The sequence below is a fragment of the Triplophysa rosa genome, linkage group LG5, assembly GCF_024868665.1.
Source record: "Triplophysa rosa linkage group LG5, Trosa_1v2, whole genome shotgun sequence".
In the NCBI taxonomy this organism is placed as follows: domain Eukaryota; kingdom Metazoa; phylum Chordata; class Actinopteri; order Cypriniformes; family Nemacheilidae; genus Triplophysa; species Triplophysa rosa.
In genome coordinates this window covers 8972910-8995356 of record NC_079894.1, presented here as the reverse complement: position 1 = coordinate 8995356, position 22447 = coordinate 8972910, and the positions used below count along the sequence as shown (strand labels likewise).

At 39.4% G+C, this 22447-nt stretch overlaps 1 protein-coding gene across 8 annotated transcripts in view; it reads left to right on the top strand.

The window, feature by feature from the left end:
• The window catches only part of tnika (TRAF2 and NCK interacting kinase a), a 100152-nt gene that overhangs the window by 19333 nt on the left and 58372 nt on the right, over positions 1-22447 (top strand). For all 8 annotated transcript variants that reach the window (XM_057334936.1, XM_057334935.1, XM_057334932.1 and 5 more), the window contains exon 2: positions 2382-2447. In XM_057334936.1, coding sequence (XP_057190919.1) covers positions 2382-2447 — 66 coding nt within the window. The remainder of the gene's footprint in view (positions 1-2381; positions 2448-22447) is intronic.

Sequence of the window (22447 nt, the reverse complement as noted above, 5' to 3'; positions counted from 1 at the left end):
CGATAGCTGCAGCCCTAATTGCAACATTACAATTATCTGCGAACATCAAAAGAGCACCGTTCCATAAATTATTTTCGGGTTGAAGTGGGAATTATCACATTTCGGAGAGCACGTTAAGGCAGCATTAATACAACTGAATGCCCAATAAAGCCGTTGTTGTTTATATTCATTTATTAATAATGTTTCTTTTGTCCGAAAGAAAATAATAATTACAGACAAATGTTTACTTTCATATGTCTAGTCAATAACAATGACATGTGCTTGTAAATGTTGTTTTGTACTCACTCACTTTTAAATAAACTGCGGTTTGGTCATGAATATGCTGCTGCTGCTGCCGCTCACTAAACGGAAGATGCAGAGAGAGACATTTTTCTGCTCACTGAAAGTTAAGGTCTAAAGGACGTAGTCGCTTTTCTGAATGAAAAAACCCTGTAAACACCGCACCACTGCGCGCCTTTGTGTGTTTGCGTGCACGCAGAGCGAGGTCTGTGACAGATACATCTGCACCGTGAGTCTCCGCACACGTCCGGAAACAAACGGGGGAGTTACAAATTGCCTTTATTGTAATCCATCAAAATGACGGACGGGCTTCAGATTTTTCCGTCACTGGTAAAAAAAATCTGTCAATCGGTTAACGCGACCTCTGCTCAGAAGCAGGTAGTGCTGAATTGTGGAGTTAAACAGTAGCTGTGTCTCGTTTCGTAAGGCTGCGTCCTTGTGTCCTCCATAGGTATCATCCTCTAAAGGATGCGGTATACGGAGGATTCTCAACATAGAATTAAACGAGACATCCTTCATGGGACATACTGGCAGAAAAGGAAACGGGAAGTACCGCGTTGCTATGACAACACGTTGCACTCGCACACCTGTCAAATTAATTAAAATTATTTCTACATAATTTAAGAGGTAAAAGAGGTTGGTTGCTTTCTACCCTAAACAATGCCAAAAGAGTTAAACAATTATACAATTTTTGCCTTACTATTTTAAAACGTTTAAAAATCACTAAACACTTGTAAACCTTTATACTACATATAAAAAAGTGACACAAATTGTAAACTGTTAACATTTAAACACCACATATTTGATTGAATGTGCAGCTGTTGCTGTTTATTCAAATAACAGACGTTGGTCGACGCAAAGAATTGTGGGTTATCTCTAGCAACAAAGGATACAGCTCATGTATCCTCCGAATTCCTGTCAAAGAAGGTCGCATTTGAAGGGTGCCTCCGGAGAGTCCTACCTGATTTTATGAAATGAGACGGCCTCGATGACGTAGCAGTCTTTGAATGAGACCTCTGGAGGACGCAGCCTTACGAAATGAGACGGCCAGTTTTTCACCAATTCTCTGTTCAGGATGTTTTGGGTGGGGCTAAAACGGGGATTGACGACGCAATGGAGCGTCCGAGCATGCATGGCCCCTTCCTTATCACTAGAGCGCCTAACATCAGGCGTCTGCTCAGTCATGAGCTCAGGGGTTGTAAGCTCTCACATACACGCTTTCAGGCTCTCTCACGCGCTCACTCTGCCCAACTAAACAAATCTCATGCTAAATAACAAGCAAACTGTAACGCAGATGCGAATGAACGGAGGGGAATAACACGAACTGGAGGAGGATCACTGCACGTGATCGCGACGTGCTTCAGTGATTGTCTATTGATGAATATCGGCCGCATTGACTCGCCCGTGTTTCAATTCTAATCCTCCCATAAAACACTTCACATATAGCTTACTGGGGACTCAGGTTGAGCGATACGAGTGGGCGTGGCTTCAGTGTCAACAGCGGACACGCCCCCAGCTTTTGAGAGCAGAGAGTCCTGCTTATTTTTCCAAGATTTTGATAACTTATTTTATTTACTTTGATGTGTGTTTCTCCATTCAAATTTGGCTGGGTGGTTAATAACACATTTTTCTGTTGTGTGACAAACTCGGAACACATTTTAATGTCAATTTACTCCTAGTTTAAATTCAACATGTCCACTTTCTTTTTGTCAGTGAATTATTGGAGAACATTTTCCAATGTAAAATGCTTGTAATCTGTGAAAATGTGATTAATATTTTGCTTGACCATTCTGGTATGGATTGCCCAGTTGCCACAATCCATGTGTGTGTGTGTGCACGTAACATGAAAGATCGCAAGTATTTGTGAGCGCCTCCACATTTCATTTATGTATTTTGGGCTTCATTTTATTGTACAGATCTTTTTGTACAAACATCTCCTATACATCCTAAATATAAATCATTCACCTACATGGTGTTACATGATTACGGACGAATGAATATTAAAATGAAAAATGCCGCAACAAATGTTGATAAGTGATCTGAATTTGTTATCTGTGTCTAATGTTTGTACGTATATTGACCATACACTTTTCTCTCTTTAGGACCCTGCTGGAATATTTGAGCTGGTGGAGCTGGTTGGCAATGGCACCTACGGTCAGGTTTACAAGGTAAAAGCCTACCCTTCATTTTGCTCATTTTTGCTTGTCAGCAGTTTCTTCAGACGTAGGCCTATATTTAGGCTGCATCTGATCCTGTCTAAATCTTAAAAATGTAAATTTGGTGCTGATATTTCTTAGGCAGGTTAGGACTTTTGTATTGTACTGATGCATGTAAATGTACTGCATTATATCTGAAGATACTGTATTCAACATATTTTAGATTGTATAAAATATTAATTTATATTATATAAATTATTTATTAATATAAAAGTTTAGTATGCATGTGCACATAATGTATGTATATGTTTATAAATAGTCATGGATTTCGCTATGAACCATTTAAGGGATAGTTCACCCAAAAATGAAAATTCTGTCATTGTTCCAGACCTGTAGAAAAACACAAAGGAAGATATCTGGAAGAATGTCAGTTTCCAAACAGATTTCATTTTACTGTCATGGTAGGGACAATAAATACTCTGGGAGTCAATGGGGGTTGAGATCTGTTTGGTAACATTCTTCCAAATATGTTCCTTTGTGTTTAGCAGAACAAAGAAATGTATACAGGTTTGGAACAATCTGAGAGGCTGTTTGTATGACGCCGTTTTCAACTGAAAACGGAAAACCTTTTATGCGTTTTAGCCATTAGTTTAGACGGAAACTGCGTTTTGTGGGACTGAAAACGCAAACTTGTGAAAACGGGTCTCAAAGTGCCACTTTTTGAAAACGTCGCCGTTTCCATGTGAACTGCAAGACGGCACTTTCTGAAAATGATGATGTCATGCGCATGTGTATTACGCATTCAGTTGCGCGAGTGTAGCCAAAACAATATGGCGGCTTCCCGTACTGTGAGCTCTCGCTGTTCGATTATGTAGCAACGTTTCCCCAGAAAAATTTGGATTTGCTTCACTAATAAGACCAGCTGAGACACACAATTTACATTCGTCAGACTTTAAACACACATATATGTCGACCAACGGTATTAAAAAGCACTTTTGGCTTATAACTGTGCATGTGTATGTGCCAAGCCACGTCCTGTTTCTTTACATAACCGTTTCTTTCCACTAGCCTGGCGTGCATACTACAGCGTTTTTATCCGTTTTCCTGGATCTGTGTTAATGCAGACCGTTTTGATAACACTGTCATGTCACGTGTACGTGAAACTTTTCAAAAACGTAAAAGAAAACCTTTTCCGTTTTTCATCGCTTAAATGCAGCCTGAGGGTGAGTAAATGATGACAGAATTTTCATTTTTATGTCCCTAAATTCTGCTCAGGACATTCTCACTATAAATTAAAATAAAGTGTCAAAGCTTTGGGTAGTGCACAGGATCGTGACAATAAGTGTGTACTTTAGGGCCTGAACTGAGCCATAGCTATCCTCCTGATAAACATGTAAATCATCATTCAGTCAGATTGAAGCTCAAACCGTCTCGCAGCCCACCAGAACAGCATACGGACAGAAAGCTGCTCCCTGCGGCAGAACCGGGACATATGCTCGGGAGGCGGAGACAGGAACGAGTGGAGAGCTGGTCAAAAGACCGCAGAGAGAGGGAGCAATGTAGGAAGTGAGTGAGATAAGACCTGGCCCTGTACCAGAGTTAGCAGATAGAACCTAAAAGAAGCTCTTTAGTGGGGGAAAAGTGATACAACACTTTTTTTTAAGGGGACAAATGTCACCACATTCTACAAATACTGTTGTGTCTTGTATTATTAGGTATGTGGAGTGATGCAATCTCATTCGAGATTCAAGACCAAAGTGATAGTTCATCAATTCTGTTATTATTCACCCTTATGAAGTTTAAAACCTGTATATGAGTCTTTCTTCTGTGAAGCACGTAAGCAGATCTTTTGATACTGTATGTCTCTGTGGTTTTGTGTCCATTCAATGGAAGTCAACGTTGTTGCATTCTTCAAAATATCATCTTTTGTGTTCTGCAGAAGAAATACTGGTTTGAAATGACAAGAGGATGTGTAAATGACAGAATGACAGAATTTGGATTTTTGTTGGAATGTTCCCTTTAGCACACCTGCAGACAGATCATCTTCATAAGTGTCTGACTGCTTTCTACCTTTCGGATGCCAGTCGTGGATCATCAGAAACCGGATGACACATTTTTGCTGAAGTCATCTCTCCCTCTTGTGCGTTTTCTTTCTCCCCCACTTCCTTCAACTCTATCTGTCATGTGTTTATCAGAGACAAACAAACTCACTGGTTAGGCGTGTGGTTGGTTCAACAGGAACCGATAAGGCTAAATGGAGCACAGTTTAACTGGATTGATAGTGAGTGTGTCCTTTCACATGTGCGTCCATGTTTGTCGCTGATGCTATGCATCTTTTCCCTTTTGGGACGAGCTTAGCGCAAGATCACCAGAGAGACCGTGTTCAGTGCTCTTGGAGAAGTCTGAAAATGGGACGCAGAGCTTCATCATGCTATGGTGGCCTAAATTGAAATATGTGGTGTTCTCAGGGTCTGGCCCACTTTCTCTTGTCTTCTCCCTGCATTGATATATTGTCCATGTCTTTGTATGTTAAATATGTTAAACTGCTGCTGTTCTTTTGTGGTCTGTTGGGATAAAGGGACAGTTCACAAAAAAATGAAAATAATGTGTTCATTCCCTCATATAATTCTAAACCTGAATGACTTTTTTTCCTTCTGCAGAACGCAAAAGATATTTTGAAGAATGCTGGTATACAACATTGGCCCCCAGTGACTTCCATTGAATGGGCACAAAACCATTGCAACCACTGCAACATTTCCCAAAATGTCTTTCGTGTTCCACAGAAGAAAGATTCATCTACAATTTTGAACCACCTGAGGGTTCCACTGTGTCTATGCGGCAATATTGTGTCACCAACTTGACTGTATGTGACAATAACGTGTGGCCACAGAGCTAAACCGCAAGGGCTGTGGGCATTCTTGGCTGCAGATTTCACATTTTCAAAGCAATCATCATTACAGTATAATTTTAGCTCTGCCCGGGATAGCTCAGCGTTTCTTGCAGGTAATGAATAGCATCGTTTTTCTTCGTTCTGCCCAAGACAAAAGAATCAGGATGTGGGAACTTGTGAAAGTGCAAGGGCTGATCTGAAAGCAGATGAATGCTGCTCTCAAGTTATTTTGGATGACATTGACCTATTTTTTGGCTCTGCCACTAGATAAAAATATCTCTCTGTAAATGTCTCCTTGTGCAGTAGCGACACCTGGTCTGAGCCGTGGCACCTGTAGAGAAAAGCTTTCAACGCACCCCGTCAGTTTGTTGCTTACTGAAACTGCCTCTTGATGACTTTTTTCAGAAAAATTCTGTCTTTCTGTCTATCAATGTCTAAAGATCGGCTTTATGGCCATATTGGAAAAAAAAGGCTTAAGCAATCACATTGTTGTCTGAAATCTGTAAATCTCATTCTGTTGAAGATCTAGAATTATGTTTATCTTCCCACAAGCAGATTTTGTCTAACTGGCATGTATCTTCCTCAGAAAACAAAATGGTCAAGTCAGAAAGTTGTGATTGGCATATACTTTTTAAATACAATTCCTATAAATATCTGACTGGCATTAAACACATTCTTTCTTTAAAGGACCCCCCCACACACACATATGTACACACAAGAGCTTTTGAAGACTTAAATCAGAATGAAATACATCATGTCAGATTGACTCATGGGATGAAATCATTTCAAAGCTCAATAGCACTCGTGAGTCTGGGTGGAGCGACGTTACTGGAATTGAACGATTTCTGTGTTTTTGTGCTTTTGTTGTGGCTGTTTGAAGTTGAGAGTGAAGTTGAGTAACCCAAACAATTTCTGTGCCCTTGTTGCTGATGATGACTCAATGTCAGATTCTTACTGGGCTAGTATGTCTTTGTTTCAAGCCTTTAGGGCGACTCCTGCTGTGAACTGGGTGAGATCCTATTGAGGTTATGATAAGTGAATGTATGATTAATTTTGCCTTTTGATAAATGATGATCTGTTTACTATATATCAACATTGCAAATTTCCTTGTATTCACATTCATACCACATAACACATGCAGTGTTTATTATTATTAAGTTTTTGGTCCCGCCTGTTTGCGTTTCACTTAAGACATGACTGACAGTGTTTAAGATTTTGACCCACACAGCCATATTAGCTCAAAATGTGCACGTTCAAAAGCAGCACACAGATCTCTTGATCCCATTTAATGTCTATGCTCAGTTTTTCTGCTGACCAACAATTGTCAGAAAACCTTGTTTTTTTTATTTTTAGCATAGTTCAAATTCCATCGACTGGTTATAGGGGGTGGCTTGTCTTGTTTACACTTGCCCTTGGCAGAAACCAACGTATGAAACAAAACGAGTCTACTTGCCAAACCACCAGACACTTGCTTGATGCTTTGCCTATTTTGGCGTAGGTTATCTACTTTAAATAAGCTACAGTGTAAAATAGTTTTAAATAAACTTGTTTCTCTGTATTTATTTGCCTTTGTTAAAAAATAAAGACCACTAAAAACGATTCTTTTATTGTATTGATTTTCAACCGTATTGGAAGCTTCCTTGTCTTTTATTCAGTTTAACCACGCACCGTTTAGATTATCACCAGGGATAATGGTTCCATTTTAGCTTCATTAGATCCGAGTGCAGCATCCTGCAACCATCGATCTTCTGCTTCAAACACTCACATTTTAATCTCGTTCTTATTCTCTCTTTTTTGGAATAAGTTAATTCTCCTTCTGTCACATCTCTCTGATTCAGAACTGCTGTAAGCTTATAATACATAAGACGAACTTTTCTGTTCTCATACTATGAATTTGTTCTCCAACTGTACCTAAACACACGGCTTCTTTTATATACGGTGATGTCCAATTGATAAGTTCCAAGAATAGAAAGGATTGTTAAAACTGAATAATTTAAAGCTCTTCCTCAGCGTCCTTAAATATTTCATGCTGGTTTTCAATGCTGAAATTCAGATCTAACAGACATATTTGGTTGTGTATGTTGTCTGTTGCTAAAAGTCGGCTACAGGCGACCATGAGCTCATGCGGTGAAGATGTTTTCTAGTTGTCGCTCTTTACATAATTCGGCGTAAGAGAACATCCGAGACGAAGACAAATGTTGGTCACTAACAAGCAGTTGGCTCAGTCAAAGGCATCCATGGTGTTTGCGGTGAAGAGGGGAGATTAAGATGTCGCTTGCACTCACTTCTACAGGAATTACATCAGTTACAGTTCTGTATCTCTGTTGTGCTCAGCTGCTCGCCCATTCATAAAATTCTGAGATTGAAACGGGACGTTCATAAGTAGTTTGTAGAACACCCTGAGGTGAGGCTTCCTCCACCCTACACCAACAGGTCTCCTAACAACAGATGGCATGAATCTTTGCATTAGCCAAGACTGCTCTAGGCTCAGGCATGAGGCGAGGCACCCTGTTGGTATGTGCATTCTCTTCTCCGCTTCATTCTTGACAAGAAACATGTTTCAGTAATAGGTGGAGATGTTATTAGGAAATACTGGATGTAGCTAAATTTCCTTAGTAGTACATATTATTTGTTAATGGTGCCGTAATTGTGAACTAACGCTTTGTTTCCAAGAATTGGGAAGGGCCTTTTATGTAAAGAATTTATGTATTCATCTTCCTTATGGCAGTATGTGCCACCTGTTTCAGCAGCATGCTTTATTGTTATTTAAAAAGCTAGGATGCATACCACCCCACCCCTAGATATTAGAATCAAATCAATGTGTAATCTAACGATCTATATCGTTTAGTATACAGCTTGATTTGATTTAAAAGTGTGAAAATAAATACATTTCGATTAAACGCATCAAATTTTAACTTAAGTATTATCTCTAAAAAACACTAACAGCAAGGCAGAATTTCTGCTAGTATTAATATGGCACATTTATTTCTCGAAGCATAAATGAAGAGGCAATAAAATAGCAGAGTTTGTCACATTATAAGGAGAAGCTAAAGAAGAAGGATTGACAGAGCAGAAATATAAGCCATAGACCAGAAATATCTGACACGTGGATTTGTTTTGTTTCATTGTCACATGAGTTTAGTAGTTGCTCAAGCAGTTGGTTGCAGTCGTCTCGTTCAGTGGTTCCCCTACAGACACCCAGCTGGCCGCAGTTTATTAAGGGATGCGGTACAAATGATTGTTCCTGTTTGCTTTGTACAGAAGCTTGGCTTAATCTTAGTTAAAAAATAAGACCGTATTCCTAAACTGCTCTACAGAGCGTGTTTCGTAAAAACGTTATCTCCTTCGGCAAAGAAGTGAAAATGTGACGATATCTTAGTCCTTTGTCAGCCACCGTAGTGCTTGGAAAGGGAGGGGTGGAGTGAGCCTTTGGTTGCAATTCGCAACCTCATCACTAGATGCCTGGAAAATCTCCACATTGCTCCTTTAAGTGTGTCAAAATATAATTTCATAATAATTAATTGCCGATGGGTTCAATAAACTGAAGTATTTTGTTGTCTTGATGTTTGAAAGTTTTGGCTGTAAAACGAGACACTTTCTTTCTGTTCATTATCCGCATGTTCTCTTGAACAAGAAACTAATTGCATTACATGCACATATATCACAGATTTGTCACTACTTGTGAGTTTTTTTTTCTTTGTCTCACGCAGTGTATTGCAGTAATTTAAGAAAGCAAAGCCGCAGAACAGACCGCAACCAGCTGACTGTTACCACTTCCATCTTGAGAAACAGTCTGGTGACAGTCTCAAGTTTCAGTCTCTGCTCAGTTTTCTTGCCTTTAGATTGATGCAGTGGATCACTTTTTTTGTGCCGGCCTTGCTTTTCCCTCTAAAACCACTTTCAGAAACACCCATAAAATCCACCAGAAGGCTGTTGCTGTTTTGTTTGCATGTGCCTTACATCACAAAGGCCGAACCTTTTTCCGGTTTCATAAACCTTATACTGTACTCCCAATACAGCGCTGTAAAAGCTTGCTGTGGTTTATAAAGGCATAGGGACTTCATGTAATTTCAGGCAATGTGTCTGGGTGCCATAAGAGCTCTAGTCACAATTCAATGACTCTTAAAGAGTCTGTGCTTCAGTGGAGTTGGGCATCTGGACTGTCCCTCGCTCAGCTGTGGACTCTCAGCATGAAAGAGTGAGACGTCACTGTGGGACCTGATGTTTCCAGCGGGGATGATTTGGTTATTGTAAAGTGCTAATGATCCGGACGCTGAGAAATGCTTGCAGGAACTGCAAATCATATGTTGCTGACTGAAACTAAAACCTGACAAAATTTCCTGTCAGCACAAAACTCACCCACATCAACTGTGTTCTCCTTCATTGAGCCACGCTCAAAATGTCAATACGTTAAAATTGTTTTTAGCAGTTTGCAGTAAGCACACAAAACTCGGTTTAGGTTTGATTTGCTATCTGATTTCTTATAGTGTGAGAAATAAGGGTGTGACGAGACACTTATCACACGAGACTGAGTTCACGAGAAGGAGATGAGATGAGATTTTTACACTTTTTTTAAAAAAGAAATCCTCAATTCTTTTCTTTTATGCTTTTTGCATAGTGCTCGTGTTAGCAGAGGTGGCGATCATATCACACCCTCAATCCTCCTTCCTCCACTGAATGAACCCTCATAGCCTTCAGAGAAACAGTTAAAACCACTTAAACGCATCATGTTTTATGCTAACATTGCACATATGTAAGAGATAGAATGACAGATTATCCGTTTTTGAAGAGGTTTGCCTGTGAAATGTATTTAAAATAACGTAATGTGAACTTGCAATTGCTATACTCAACACACACCGCTCGAGTGGGATAATCGCATGCTTGCCTTAGTCATGTCTCTCTTTTGATGTTTCTCCTAAGATTGTAGGAACAGCTTTGTCAAAAATGTGGAACAGAAATCCTCTGCCACAGCAATCAATACAATCTCCCAGCGTAATCACATTTTCACAAGTGTGCGTTTGTGCGAGTGTGCTTGTCTAAGTGTAACCTTCCACTAAATGCAGGCAGAGGATGATGACGCAGGGCGAATCGTGACCAGAGAAGAACACGTAACATTATCGGCCATCAACTTCTGTATTTGTTCAGCGTGGAAAGATTTGAGGGTTCAAAGGGAAATTTCCCTCTCATTTATTCCCTTTAGGCCAGATGTGGGGCGTGCGATTATTTACATTTATTCATTTGGCAGACGCTTTTATCCAAAGTAGGAGAGCATATAAACATTTTGTCAACACGCTAAACAGTACCATTAGTTTACAAGGCCATGCTACTACTATGCAAAGAAGAGAATGAACAACAATTTTTTTTACAGACAGACAGACAGACAGACAGTTATTGGTTAGTCAAATAAATGTGGAACAGGTATGTTTTGAGCTGTTTTTTGAAAGTTGTGAAGGATGCTGCAGTTCGGGTGGAGGGGGGAACCGAATGAGTAAAGGTTTTTGCAAGCGATTTGGTGCCTAGCTGTGATGGAACAACCAGGCGTCGCTCATTTTCAGACCGAAGATGATGGGAGGGGATGTAGACCTGGTGCAGTGAGTTAAGGTAAATGGGCGAATTTGCCATTATCATTCTGAAGGCCAGTGTCGGATTTAAACTTGATGCGGGCGGCAACTGGCAGCCATTATTGGGTTGCAGGAAACCTCATGCCAGTCTGTCGCATAGCAAAACCGAGTAACAACCTTCCTCTGACTTCCTGCTATCAGTGATTTGTAATAAATGGCTTATTGCCATTTTAAGCCAAAGACGACCAGTTTTCATCATAACTGTAATCTAGGTCAAATGGATTCGCATTAAAAATGCATCAGCACTACCTCTCTCCTTGATCACGCTCATTAGGGTCATGAATTATCAGCCTTTGTCCTTGTAGGTCAAAGACCTGGGGTGAGTTTGTGAATATTGTGCATTTTGCAGTAGTTTAATAGGGACCTTTGTGCTCATCTTTATTAAATGATTTGATCTCCCTACATTCTATGCTCAACCACAATTAAAACCACAAATTTGATCCTGGTCTAGTGTGAAAGACACTAGGCGTCTTTTTTCAGCCCAAGGTCGGGGGGTTGACTGTAAGTCACGGCCTGGCTGAATTGAATAATGAGCTGAGCACAGGCCGGCTTGTGTATCACTGTATGCAGGGCTTTGTAAAGGATGATGTCTCGTGACTGAGCTGTACAGTAAATCTGACCTTTTTAATGGACAACAAGCTTTTCTCCTCAGTACACACGCCACAGTAGTGGAGTGGAGCTTTATACTGTACACGCAGTGCCTTTGAATCACAGTATTCATGGCCAGACACAAAGACTTGATGTTGAAATGGTGGGAGGGAACGTTTTTTGTTGCGAGTTGTGATGTGTAGGTTTATTTTCTGGTAGCGGCTGTATGATTTAGATAAGAGAGCTTTTAATGATATTTTTTAGTGGTTTGTTTTATTAAATGGCCAGTATGTGACGGTTTATGGAGAGATGGCAGTGAAGAGGATCGGGACATCTTGCTGGCTGGACTTGAGTCTTCATCACCCGAAAAAAATTACAGCCACAGAAAAAATCGAGGCCATTCCAAATTTTAATTTAATCAGCATTTCTAAATGCATTGTGGCCGTTCCAGTCCAGGGACTGTTGAATTTCGAACAAAAAAAAATTGAGGTTATCACAAAAAGTCATTTTTAAACTTTTTAAAATGTACAAATATTATAATTTCTTAAAAGTGAATGTGAACTTGTTTTCTTTGTATTTTTTCAGACCTCAAATACTACTGAGCATATTTCCTGTTATTTTGACCGGTTTCTCCAGTTTTCATTTTCTGCAAATACATGCAAATAGAAACAATATTTTTATTAGAAATTTGGGATAAATATTGTTAGTTAACAGATTGAAACAAAAATTACAATTTTACCTAAACACATACCTAGAAGTAGTACATTTTTGATGCTGCTGTAGATTGAATTACGTAAATTTAGGCGGTTCTGCTTGTAAAGTAAAAGGTCTAGATATGTAATGAAATGTATTAAAAATTCATTGAATAATACTCTATTTCTATAGTAACTAGAAATCGTTTTTAGTTCTGAAATATTTATCTGGTTAGATATTGCGGCTCAAAATGATTGTAAAATCTGGATATAGAGGCATATCCCAGTTCTCATGTAGTGTGTAGATGATTATAGATTGTGTGTGTGTGTGTGTGTGATGCATTAGCCCACTTTGCAGTGAAGGCCACATCAGATTTGATACCCGTTAACCTAGTAATGTCTTGCCTCCCCTGAGGCCCAGCACCTCTTGCTGTTCCAGTTCCCTTATTGCCAACCAAGGGTCAATTAGCAGAGCCTGATGTCAATATCCTCCCATCCTCTCCCAACCCCATCAATATTCTGTCCTTAAAAAGCTATTTAGACCTGGCCCCTTTAGAGATGCCAGATTACCACTTTGACTGCTGATAATACTCTTGATCGATTGATGGCACTTACCTTTTATTTCTGTGTGTGTTTATCTTTGTTTTTGTAAAAACTGCTATGATATTAAAGGACCAGACAATGTTTCAGATGCATTTGCTACATTTATGAGCATAAAATGCCACGTTTCTCTAGATTACCAGGATTTTGCTGTGCTGCATGGCTACTTAGTGGAAGCACTTGTGAGTTTTGCTTCTTGTCCTCTCTCCTGCAGTCTTCTCTCTTGTAGACAGTGCCTGGGCTACGTAAATGTATTCCATCATTCCGATGACCTCCCAGGACTGCCGGAGCATGTCATTGCTTTTCTCTGCCTGCCTCACTCTCTCTCTCGCCCTCTCTGTCTGTCCAAGCTAAGGATAAACGAAGCTGTCTGCATCTCCAGTCCCCACCTCTCTCTCCTCTCACCTGCGGACATGTTGGTTGTTTGACAGGCTTTCTGGGCTGGCAAGGCATTACTAGGGATGCACAGAAATCGAATTCGTTGAGTATTCACAGCTTAAACACAGCGAAAGTTACTTGAACATTCATATGATGGGCAGACAGTTTTAGTGATACCATAATGATTTTGTTACAGTGCAAGGTAATTTTACAACGTCTTACTTAAAAAAACTTAATTTTACAGAATTTTACAGTTTTTTTAACAGATTTTTCAGGCATTTTAAAAAGTATTTTCAAATTACAGAAAAAGACAGGAAAAACATGTAATTTTACAAGAAAAGCTGTTATTTTATGGTATATTTGTGGCGTCCCAGCTGCCGGAAAATGTCTTGTTTTTTTATACTGGATTTTTTAAACATTCTGTAATACATGGAAATGTATCATGTATTATGTTGCTTTTCCTTACAATTATAGACAGGTTTTTCTTAAACACTTGCCATTTTTAGATAATTGTTAGTATTCAGTTCCTGAACATCTTAATATAAAATAATTTTATTTAAAAAAGTAACGTTACTTTTATTAATTAGTTTAATTGTTAAAAATATGACTTTGAGCTACATTGAGTGTTGGGGTATTGCCTACTAACATGCACTTCTTTATCAGCATAAAGATTTAAGAATAAAATTATTTAATATTATATTTATAAATTATTTAAGTGTGAAACTGAATTATTGTAATTATTTTTTGACTATAGCATGTCACACTGTAGGACAACATCCTTTCAAAGAACATCATACAGTTTACAATGTTTTAGTTTTTGAAGCCTTTTTGCTTTAGTAAATGTCAAAAATGCATAGCGTTTATTTAAAATAAAAGGATAATCATTTTCAGTTCATTTTTTATTTCGGCCTTCATTTTTTCTTTTGGGCTTAACTCGGTGGGGGAAATCTCAGGGGAATTTATAATTATTTTACAAAGTGCCTAATTCATATTAATTTATGTGATGTGAATTGTACAAAAATGTGCGTCGATTAGAAAAAAGCAATGCTGAAACCCTCACACCTCACCCGACCCCTAAACCTTACTGGTGCAAAAAGAGATCATAGCAAAACTAACAAATAAGATTCATACTCGCATTATCCACCTCGCAAAATATTTGCAAATTCCTGTGAGATTGTGTTCAAACTTCAGCGGCAGTTTTCCACAGGGGCCTCTGACACGAGGCCTCAAACACAAGAGTGTTTGAGTCTTGCGGGGGGAAGCGTTTTTTTTCGTTTCTCTGCCTGACACATTGCCAGCATGTCAACAAAAGAGCTACGATTTGCATCTCTCTGCCTTCCCATTTTTGGTATTGCAGTCATGTCTGGTGTCTGTAAGGTTTGGGGATAATAGACTTCTGTGAAGGGGTGAAATCCGTCTAATCAGGAATTTCCTTTTCCATTCACTCACCCTCTGCTTTTAAAGCCTAATGGTGGGTGATGTGCCAGACCCTGCTGGTGTAGAGTTAGAGTATGTGTTGGGCTCCCAGCAGGCCTTGAGTTCCTCCAGGATTTGACAGAATCTATCCTGTCCTCTGACCAGAAAATAGGAGTGAATTATGCTAGAATCTAGCTACAATTTGTTTGTGTTTTTATCAGATTTATTTAGTGGCACAGAAAAGTAGGGAAGGTGCTTTCCTCACGGCTGTTTAATGTATGATTTTTGCTGTGTTGTACCTTATTTTCTAGTAACATTATTTGCTCTACACATCCTCGGTGGAAGTATGTTTATGTCTGGGTTGTCTGTAGAGACCCAACATGATTCCTTCTGGTGAGTATAAATACAGTCGAAACATCTGCTGCGGAGTCACCGGGTGGGTGAGAATGAGCCTTCAACTGGCACTTATGAGCCTTTCTCGGGTTCTTCAGTTGCTGAGGGGCTCCAGACGACTGCTGAGGCGAGGAGCATGATTAGATTACTTGATAGAACATCCATCACTTCTTAAGAGGAAAAGAGGCATGAGAAATCTGGGATTGCTTTTGGCATGACATATCATCATGTTTAACCATCTCAAGGCCCTGTGGGTCTCTCATGTGGAGAGAGGGTTTGGTCATTTGCTCATGTAGTTGTTTTAGGGCATCTCGATGCTCGATGAGTCAGCATGGAATAAGCGTCCGCAGAAAACTTCCACGGATTTTAGCGCTGTTCATTGACAAGTAGCCTACACACGCAACATGAGCACATTACTAGAATGCACTGTTTGCTGTGAGGGATTTTAATGAGCCTGAGGAAGAGCAATGTGATATTTGAGACATTTAACATGAAACTAACCACAGAGAAGTTCAGGGAACGTAATTTATCTGTCTATTACTTAAGACAGTGCTGGATCATTTCAAAACCATTCATAACGAGAGAGTGCGCCTGTCTTTCAAGTTTTATTTCAAGTTATATATCTTTACATTGTGTTGTGAACATGCGGAAAAGTGTCACAAGTGTTACAAACTAAAATCAACATAATAACGTGTTAACTCAAGCCCTCTCGTTTTGCTTTAAACTCTAAATGTATACTTTTTCATAGTATATATAATATACAAACATGGTCTTGACATGGACATTTTCTGATGGTTCAAATGAATTCAGAGTACTAATTTGGTTTGGTGTATTCCGAGTTTAAACAGTTTTCAATAAACTGCATCAATCAACAAAGGTTTTCTGCCTCTTTTTAAATAAGCAGCACCAAATCTGCTGTCATCTGCATGTAAATGCATAGACAGTCAGCACTTTAAGACTATTTGAACGCATTTACACATATTTATATTTGTGTACAAATGTAAATGCATTTAAAACTGTTCCATGGAATTCTGCAGATTTTTCCCAAACTTTAGTGCAGAATTAACAAAAAAGTCTGGAGATTCTGTATGTAAACACACTGAAGAAGGCATTAGCCGAAACGTCTGTGTTAATTTGTCCCCCATGATGGAATCAAATTTAATGTTTGTATCTCGAAGTGCAAATCATTTTGTGTGATGGAGATTCTGTATGGCCTTGCTTATGAGGATAAACAACTTGAAAAAGTTCATTTTATGTGGCTCTTAAAAAAAATAATTTGGCGCCTGTTTTTTCCCCTATAGGAGCCGATGGCTCCTTAATTAATTTTTTTGTCTGGAGCCCTGTGTATATTCAGTCTGTCCCTATGGATGTCCAGCAGCACTCTAAGTGAAAAAAGCCTCAAGAATCTGCATTAATTTTTTGCTGTGGTGGATGAAAAATGGAAAGTCTACGGTCCACCAAGAAGCTGATCCGATTGTAGATGTCAGACTTGCATGACTTGACAAATAGCGCATGTAAAACACGCTTGACACTTTTGCCTCGGAACCCCAGGTTTCATATGATTTGACTGTGTGATGCATAAATCCTGTCAAAAAGCATAAATGTGTTATGCTCTCGGAGCCGGTCGGTCCTTTTTGTATTGATTAATGGCTTTGTCTATTGTATGTCAAACACGACTGTTGCCATGGCGACCAGCTCCAACAAATGGCTGGCATTTGGCTTGTGTATTTTTGTCCACAGCCAATTGATACCTGGTTGCGTAGCAAATCGTTTGTTTAGTGACATACAGCAGGGCAACACGTCCAGAAATAGAAACTCAGGGAAATACGCATGTTGAGAATTAAAGTGATAATTCACCTAAAAGTGAAAAATCATTTGAAAAATCATTTACTCACCCTCTTGTCATTTCAAACCTGTAAGACTTTCTTTCTACCCCAGAACACATAAGATATTTTGAAGTATGTTCTTAACCGAACAGCGCCGTCACCCATTGCCTTAAATTGGTTTTGTGTCAATACACCAGAAGTGAATGGGTGCTGCTGCTGTTAGGTTACCAACATTCTTCAAAATCGTATGTGTTCTGCGGTAGAAAGTAAGTCATATAGGTTTGAAATGACAAGAAGGTGAGTAAATTATGATAGAATCTTCATTATCACTTTAAAGCAATCGAGATGGAAAGAATGCTGCGTTTACACAGTTATACTTGAAGCTGCAGTCTGTAACTCTATTTGCTTAAAAAAATCTGTTATTGAGTAAATACTTAAATTATCTTTATCTTACCCTGATTTACAACAATAATAACGAATCTTCTTTATACAGCGCAGCCGTGCAGACACGCGTCCTCTTTATACAACGCGGGCTGCGCCGACATGAGTCGTCTTTATACAAGGCGGGCTGCGCCGACACGAGTCTTCTTTATACAACGCGGGCTGCGCAGACACGAGTCTTCTTTATACAACGCGGGCTGCGCAGACACGAGTCTTCTTTATACAACGCGGGCTGCGCAGACACGAGTCTTCTTTATACAACGCGGGCTGCGCAGACACGAGTCTTCTTTATACAAGGCGGGCTGCGCAGACACGAGTCTTCTTTATACAAGGCGGGCTGCGCAGACACGAGTCTTCTTTATACAACACTTATACAGTTATAAAGTCATGCGGGTCTGCGCAACTGCGCATCCTCTTTATACAACGTGAGTTTCACAGTTATAAAGTCAGTCCAGTCTGATCTATACAGTGCAAGCTTTTATGCCCCTTAGCCTTGTTCATATTTGTTTACAATGTGATTTGTGTCACAGAGCAGCGAGAGTCACGTGACGAAAATAAAACATTTGTTGGAATCACGATGATGTCTGTCAGCCATCGGCGAAGGATGATGGCGTCATCTATCGGCCGAACCCCAATAGATTCACTTCCAAATATGTTTCCTAATGTTTTTTCTCTGTTAGTTTAAATATTTAAACATCCCTTCACCAAGGGATGAGTCATTTTGAAGTAAAACTGTTTTAAAAAGACTTGTTTTGTAGCGAAATATGTTGAAATTGGCTTATTTTTCGTACACCTTTAGCAAAGTTTTTTGTTTTAAGAATGAACTCCACTAGATTTTGTCTGAGTGCTTTGAGGTATGTTGGTGATGTGCCCTTTGCCTTTTAACGCTGAGGCATACATCACACAGGTATGATGTATATATCCTATTTCTATCGATCCAGCCTCGAAGGAAGGAGCGAGAGAGAAGTGGAATCTAGTGTGGAGAATAAAAAGATTTACCCGACTGAAAGTGGAGAACATCCAAACGGATGATGAGTCAAAAGAAGAGCATGAGTAGACAGTGACCCTACTGAGAGACCAGGTTTGCCATAATTGATTTGTTTATTCCGAGCTTTATTTCTAATTTGGTTCGGTTATTGTTTTTCAGATCTATCCGACCCCACATTGTGTGCCAGCAAATCCTTATTTGTGTGTTGTTCTCTATTCCTATTGTTGGTTAGTCTTTTGTCTCAGATTCTCTGGACTAGTGAAATAACAGATTGCGTGTTTTGACTCTTATCAGTACGATTGTTGGGATGAAAACATTCCACCAAATATCGGCAGCCACCTGAAATAAACGATGCCAAGTTGCATCAGTATTTCCTCTGTGCAATCTGATTGGCCGTTCTTGACAGGCACACTGTTCGTCAGTGACTTCCTGTGCGGCAGCTTCAATGGGCACTGTCACTGGGCGAATCCTCCATCTCGCCAGTCTTCACTGTAATTACTTTGCATGCTTGTCTGACTCTCTGTTAACGCCAGAACACTCTCAGCGCCCGCTGAATTATTCCATCGATCCTCTATTTGTTTTCTCTTATTTAATTCTTTCTGTTTCAGGCTAAACGGTCAGAGGCAACGCAGAATAAAGCCATTTTTCAGGATTATTTACAAACCCATTATTTATGGGATGTAAGGGAATTATTTTTTGCGCAGTGTTTACAGCTTTGATGAATGACCAGCTCGATTGTCTCAAAGAAAGGTCAAACGTCTTGTTGTGCTGTTGAGTGTAGAGGTTTGCGTTTACCATTCTGTCTGCTAAAGCAGGGATTTTCAAACTTTATGGTGCCAAGGACCCCCAAATAAGATTAACCTTTTGTGAGGGACCCGCATTCTAAAATACATCTATATTTTTTGTGTGTAAAGTAACGTTTAAACTTTTTAAAAAAATAGTGATATTATAAAGACAACATATTGTTTCCGAACTTAAATAGTCGGCTAAACTTTCACTTGGAAAAAGGAACTATAGTGTCAAAAACTAGAAAGATACAAATAAACGATTCTGGAAACTATGCATGTAGCAAAAAAAATAAAAACACTTAGAAATGAAACAATCATAGTGTGCAGGACACAATTACAATTTTTACTTTATCTTTTTCCCTGAAACTTTCTGGGGTCCCCTTGCAAACTTCTGGAGGCCCCCTGGGGTCCCCGGGCTCCAGTTTGAAAATGCTGTGCCAAAAGGACAGCACGCCATCAGCCTGCTAAAGGCTCTCCATGATGCTCGTCAATGAAGTTCTCCAAAATCATGATTTGTGAAGCTCTCTTTTTTGAAATGTTGCAGCTGGAATCCTACTTCTGGTATTTGTGACTTTCACTTTGTGCCGCTTTTGTATGATGTAGGCATCCAGCTAGCTCAAAAGACTTTGAAGTACAGCCCGTGTCTTGTTTTCCTGCATATTGTCCCGGCCAATCACGTCCCTGAGCTTACTGCCTCCGAGTCCTGTGCTGATGTATGATGGCAGAACAGGAACTGGCTGTATGGATTTGCTGTACTAATTTGCGACAAGAGATGTTCAGAAACAGTGTGATTGTGGCCTCCGTCCTAACAATGTCGCCCCTCACAGGGATGGCAGCGTGGCCTGCGGGCCAACAGTTTCCATACACCCTGTTCACCATATACCATCCATACACGATCTGCTTTTTTATGCACTTAGAGGACATATTAGCAGTCACTGATGTATTCACGCACACACGGTGACACGCATTAGCCATGCATCTACTGTACATGTAAGTCCCAGGGTTTTGTGCAGGAATGAAGCTCGCAAAATGAGGTGTTGTTTCAGAGACTTGTAATTCTGCTAAACAGAAAATGATCAGAGATGCGTGGTTGTTTGAGAGTGGGAAATCATAACTTATTTATGAACTGTGTTCCAATTTCCAGTTTTGTCAGCGTGAGCGTTTGAGTCATTTGTTTTATACATAGATAAAATCAGCTTCTGTCATTGTGGGCTTGTTAAATACCAGGGATGGTGTAGGCAGAAGACAGGCTGTAAAATATAGAAAAGAATATTGAGAATGCAAAGTAGGAATAAAAGTAATGGCATTTAATTAAAGGGATTGTTCAGTTGAAAATGAAATTCTGGTTGGACCAAATGAGCCTGAGGTAAACCAAACTGAAATAACTAGAACCAGTCTTTTAGCGTCTGTAAAGGGACAACTCTTCATTTACTCACCATCAAGTTGTTCCAAATGTGTATACATTTCTTTGTTCTGATGAACACAGAGAAAGATATTTGGAAGAATGACCATAATTTGAAGAATGTAGGAAAGCAAACCGTTCTGGGGCACTTTTGACTAGATTGGTAATCTTTCCTGTATGGTAGTCAGTGGTGGCCAAGAACTGTTTGGTTACAAGCATTCTTCCAAATATCTTTCTCTGTGTTCATCAGAGATAAATGTATACATGGAACAACTTGAGGATGAGCAAATGATGACAGAATTTTTTTTTTGGTGTGAACTGTCCTTTTAACACAGTAGTCCTTTTAGTCTATTGTGATTTTTGTGTAGTTTAATGGAATTTACAGGATTTCATTGAGTTTGAACACCTGCATGACTGGAAAAGTAGAAATGGATGCTTGGGGCAAAGTTGCCAACATTGACTGAGAAAAACTGACTTGCTGTAAAAGGGACTTTTTCCACAAGAAAAAAAGCACTATTCAGGAAAATTGTGTATTGCATTTACTCTTAATGCCAATAAGTATTCTGATCTTTTTTCAGTGTTTTTTCTTTCTTGCTGTTGTCCTCGCTTTATTTTCCTCATCTGTTCCTGTCAGTGCTTGTATATATTTGTATTGTATTGCTTGTATATACAATATTGTATGTTTTATATATATAATACTCCCACCAGATATGGATTTGAGCATTGAGTGAGTTTTCAAGTCCGCCTGTAAAATTTCAAAAAACATTTTCCAGCTTGAAGTTGAACAGGATTAATGCGCTGTCCAATATGAGCTCTTTCATTCAGAACTTGAGACCCGCTTTGAAGGGGCGAGAGAGAATTTAATTTGCTTGCTCGCCTCTTTGTTTTACTCATCTGGGTGGTTTAGATTGCGTTCACAGCTCAGGAGACAAACAGCAGTTGGAGCAGCTCTGAACTTTAATTTTGTCAAGCGTGTATTTGTCGTAGCCCTGAAAGATATGGATTTAAACCGAGCAGTTGAAATATTGCCAGGACTCTGGTACTTCACAAACTTGCTTTATTTTCTCAGCACATATAGATGCTGGGGCCACACCAAAATATTTTTTTAATCTTATAAGAGTTTTAAACGGTGCGAGAACACAAACATGCGGAGAAAAAATCCTAGATTTAATAATTTTGCTCCTATAATGTGTGGTGCATTTTAATATAATGAAGATGAATAACATGTAGTGCACACCCTGCACATGCATATTTAGTTTAGCCTCACGAGTCATATCTATCATTCATGTTTATTTGGATAATGAATAAATAATTATCCTTCATTCTGCAGTTTTCTGTAGACCCGACTTGATGTCAATGTTTAATGTAACTATCGGCGAGTCTATCAAAGTGTCTGCAAACTGTCTGAACTTAATTTAAGCAGGAGGAAACCGTGCCAAATGGCTAGCGGGCACCGTTCCATCAGCCCTGTTTATCAGGCCAGATTCAGCAGTTCTTATCCTCCGCTGTATTGCACTGCTTACTGTAATTGTTGCTAGGTTACTGTATGGGGAAAAGCCACTTGCATTTTAATGGTTCTCAATGGGCTTTGTAATTGAATTGGTATGCAGAACAGAGACCTAACAGGCCTGATGTCTGATTATGGCTGATTGCACACTGGGTGAAAAAACATTGTGTCCAATTATTTGCAGAGGCTCTATTTCTTGGCTCTTTTGGATGATGCTTGAATCACAAGAAGGATTGTGTTGAGAGTGACGGAGAAGTAATTTTTGCCCCCGTGTTCATTTAAAGCTTGTCCAGCCAACTTCAATGGAGCAGTACAATTGATTTGGCTTGCTTGATTTTATTCCACAATAATTCTTGGTGAGGCTGGAAATGATAAATTCATTTTAATTTGTGTTTTTTAGGAGCTGCTTGTGTTTATCTGTTTAAAATTCTATTCTGTTTTATTGGCTCCGACACCTACAGTCTGTTTTTCTCCAAAGCAAA